Raw genomic sequence first — 3,922 nt, 5'->3', positions numbered from 1 at the left:
TTTACTGTCTGGTACCTGAAAGGGAAATAAATGGAACTCAACCCAGGCGAGATAACGGCTCGCTGGGCTCAGCGAGGGCGCGGCGCCGCTAGCGATTGGCTCTGCTGCCCCTAACCTGCCTCTGGCCCAGCTTCGCCCTCTGCCCTCTAACGCTGCGTGGACTTCCCAGGACTTGAGTGTCTGGTCCAGACTCGCTGGTGCTTGCTCTGATCTGCTCACTCTCACACACTTCAGGAGCTGGCCGGGGCTGCTCGCCCTCTTTGCCCTCGGTATCGTTTCGCTATTCATTCAGCTGAGATAACCCTGCATTAAGCCACCCCGCCACGCATGCGTGCAAACCTCTTGATTTGCCCCACGGTACTGACACCAAAATAGCCTCTTCCTCTGCCCTTCCCGTGTCCTGCCTGCTGCCTCAGTCCTGCACCCCAGACCCGGAGCCCCCTCCTGTGGCCACTTCTTGCTGTCGACCCCAGAGGGCCTCCTTCGGTGCTTGAGCAGCTCCTGACTCAGGGAGAACCTCTGCTCCACCCCGTCCCTGAGCTGCCTGTGTGCTGGTTCCTTCAGACCCTAACGCTACTAACCAGCAGGCTCATCTCACCTTGGGCCTGAAATATTTCTTTTCTTTTTTTTTTTTCCTCCCCCAATTTTCCCTGGGCCTGGAGCAGCCAAGAATTTCGGGCTGTTTGACTTTCTGTGAGCCCCCAACAATGGGAGGCTCAGCCTCTGAGGAGACCAGGAACCCTGCTTCAGCAGCCCCTGGGGGCTTCCCAAGGATGTCTGGCCCCACTCCCACGCTTCGGCGACACTAAGCTTCTGGGGAGGGCTCCAGCTTCAGCCATGCACAGGAGGCCTTGTTTCTTTCCAGAAAAAATTAATCTCTCCCTCCCTCTCTCTCTCTCTCTCTCTCTCACACACACACACACACACACACACACACACACACACACACGTGCCTATGCAAGTTCACTTAAGCTTCAGGGCTGGTCCCTTCACAGAGGGCTGGACCCTCTCCAGACAGTAGGGCTGGTCCCCTGACTTCCCTGCCCCTCTCCTCAGAGCCCTCAAGCCACCCGCACGTGTCTCCAAATCTTCCTACCTGGAAAAAGCCCATAAGCTGGATCTCAGGCTGGGCTCAGCGGAGAACTCTCCAGGTGACTGACGGGTCATTCTCTCGTGCACGCACCATCCTTCCCTTTTCTCACTCTTGCCACGACACCCAGAACAGCACAGGAAGCCGCAGGCCAGTTGAAGTTAGGCAAAAGGACTTCTGGGACTTCCAGAGTTCTAGTTTGGTTTTTTTGTTTGTTTTTGGTTTTTGGTTTTGTTGTTTCAACCTCATTCTCTACTTTAAACAAACCATGATGTTCTCTTTAAGCCTCTACTCAAAATTCTCCTGATACTCCCAGGTTCCCATATTTGCAGGCGAAGGATACTGAGAGAAATGAAGTCCTTAGCCCAGGTTTTGGGGCAAACTGAAGTAGTGGCATTTCAGCATTCATTCATTTAACAAGTATTTCCTGAGGTTTTAGTGAACAAGGGGCTGTGTTGGAAGTATGACTCAGTCCTGCCTGCCTGGGTTTCCTCTCAAACCTAGGCCATGGCTTCTAGCCACCACTACAGGGCCACCTCCTGTACTTTCTGTCTGACTCTGCCTTGTCTGACTTGAGGATACCTCTACCACATTCCTGCCTTCGGGGCTGGTATTTCCGTGGTTCCATCTTTAGTCCACATCTCTCCTATTTACTCCCAAAATGTTGTCACCCATCCTGATGTCCTCAATTGCTGCTGATGTGCTGGTGATTTCCATATACAGCTCCAACCCCACCGTCCCCAGTCTTTACATCTGTATTTGTGTTACCCCCTGGACATCTCCACGGACATGTCCAAATGGACTCAACTCATGCCCCTGACGCGTTCCTCCTCAAATCCCTGTCCTGGTGACATCATCATAAATCTACACTAGCTCACCAGCTAGAAACATTTAGGGGCTTAACTTCATTCTGTGTCTTGTTAGCGTGTTTCATCCTTTCCACTCCAACAACCTTTCTGGAATTTGGCCCTCCTTTTCCCCTTCGCCTCTAATTTACCAGAGCATGAGATTTGGAGTCAGGTTGGTCTGGGTTTGATTCCAGCTCTACTACTTTTTGTTTTCATGATAGGAGAGTTATTTAACCTCTCTGAGCCTGAGTCCTCTTGTACGTAAGAAGATAATAATACCTACCTCACAGGGTTGTTGTGAGGATTTAAATTAGATATTGTACGAAAAGTGCCTAGCACAATGCCTGGCACACAATAGAGTAGGTGCTCAATAAATGTTAGCCATTATTATTATTTACTCTACATCACAGTCATTTAAGGTGTTTGGAAGATAAAACTTTTTTTTTTTTTTTTTTTTGGTACTGGGGCACTGTGCCACTGAGCTAAATCCCTACCCCTAGACAATAAATCTTTTGCAAAGGTAAAATTGAATCCTTGAGTGCTGGTTCAAGGTTTAGAAGTGCCTATTTTGTCACTTAATGGCATCAGGATGTGACCACAGGTTGAGGGAGGCCAGATCTTCATCCTGCTGCATCCTGGCTTCTGGTAGTGGGCTACCAGGGACAGTAAGGTTCATAAACAGATTTCCCTTCCTGCCATGACAGTCTTAAGCCTACTGAGTGAAAGCAGCAGGATGTTGCTGCATACAGAAAGAGAAAGGCCAACATGTTTACCGCAGCTCCTCCAAGAAGCAGGTAGCCTTTTGTGTTCATGGATTAAATCTACCTCTTCTTCGATGTAAAGATTAATTCTGTTAGAGAAAGGAATATGAATCTCATATCAAATCTCATATCAAAATCTCATATCAACAAAATTCAACTCACAATTTTCTAAGAAACATTTGTCTAGGGCTGGGGATTTAGCTCAGCGTTCAGTGGCCTGCCTTGCAAGCGCAAGGACCCGAGTTCAATCCCTGGTACCAAAAAAAAAAAAACAACAAAAAAAACCATTTGCCTATAGAATGTGTACAAAGTTACTGAGAATACTGACAAAGTCATGAAAGGCTATAGCTAGGTTTTTTTGTTTGTTTGTTTGAGCCTGAGTCTCACTATATATAGTTGAGACTGACCTGGAACTCACTATGTAGCCCAGGCTGGTCTCGAACTCACAGCACTCCTCCTGCCTCAGCCTCCGAGTGCTGGGATTACAGGTGTGAGCCACCAAGCCTGGCTTTAGCTAGTTTCTTGTAAGAGTGTGTCTCCTCCCTTCCTGCCCATCCTTGGGTGTTGATCGTTGGAAAAAGGTGTATGTCTGGAAGAAATACATGAGAAAAATTTGGGAGAATCACACCTCTGCCAAGTGTGTATGAGAGAGAGAGAGAGAGTGAGAGGTGAAGGATGAAGAAGCCACTTTTCAGACTCCGGGAACACAAAAGGCCTACAACATTCTAAATTTAACAGATAGGCTTCAACAAAGGGAAAGACTACAGATCCCAGTACACTGCTTGAGAAACCCAGCGTGTGCAGTGGCCGGCATAGGGGCTTCCGGCCGGGAGCGCTAAGGCCACGCCTACCCCGGAAGTTAGGAGGGCGGTCTAAGGTGGTCGGTAGTTGTAGTTTTATAGGCCTGGAGTCCTCAGTTGTCCGAGAGAAAGCCGCAGGACCTGGCGGGACTTGTAGTCTGCGCGGGAGGTGGATGCGCAAGCGCAGCTGGAGCTGGGGCGGGGCCGCGGCACTGCAGTGAAAGCCGAGGCAGCGGGCAGGCGAGCAGGGGGCGGGCGGACATCTTGGGATCTGGAGAACGGCCGGGCTGGCTGAGCAAGGGGCCGCGAACGTCAGGTGAGCTGGGGATTCGAATCTTACAGGGTAGGGGAAGATGCCGCGGGCCGTCTGCCCCGCTGCCTAGTTTTGCCCAGCCCTGCACTGGACTGGGAGAAAAGCTGCCC

The 3,922-nt window shown here is 50.3% G+C and overlaps 2 protein-coding genes across 3 annotated transcripts in view; both read left to right on the top strand.

Annotated features, from left to right (window-relative positions):
* Dvl3 (dishevelled segment polarity protein 3) overlaps positions 1 to 210 on the top strand; it is a 13,259-nt gene extending 13,049 nt beyond the window's left edge. Inside the window, exon 15 of the mRNA XM_033762699.1 lies at positions 170 to 210. Coding sequence (XP_033618590.1) covers positions 170 to 210 — 41 coding nt within the window. The remainder of the gene's footprint in view (positions 1 to 169) is intronic.
* A 3,494-nt stretch (positions 211 to 3,704) lies between these two features.
* Ap2m1 (adaptor related protein complex 2 subunit mu 1) overlaps positions 3,705 to 3,922 on the top strand; it is a 9,002-nt gene continuing 8,784 nt past the window's right edge. The window contains exon 1 of one of the 2 annotated variants that reach the window (XM_033762606.1): positions 3,705 to 3,815. The gene's annotated coding sequence lies outside the window, so the exon portion shown is untranslated. The remainder of the gene's footprint in view (positions 3,816 to 3,922) is intronic. The other variant, XM_010624270.3, reaches the window with a different exon arrangement.

This window comes from Fukomys damarensis, unplaced genomic scaffold, assembly GCF_012274545.1.
Source record: "Fukomys damarensis isolate Sample0158 unplaced genomic scaffold, DMR_v1.0_HiC HiC_scaffold_12, whole genome shotgun sequence".
Taxonomy (NCBI): Eukaryota; Metazoa; Chordata; class Mammalia; order Rodentia; family Bathyergidae; genus Fukomys; species Fukomys damarensis.
The sequence above is the reverse complement of the archived record's forward strand: the minus strand, read 5'-3'. Positions and strand labels throughout refer to the sequence as shown.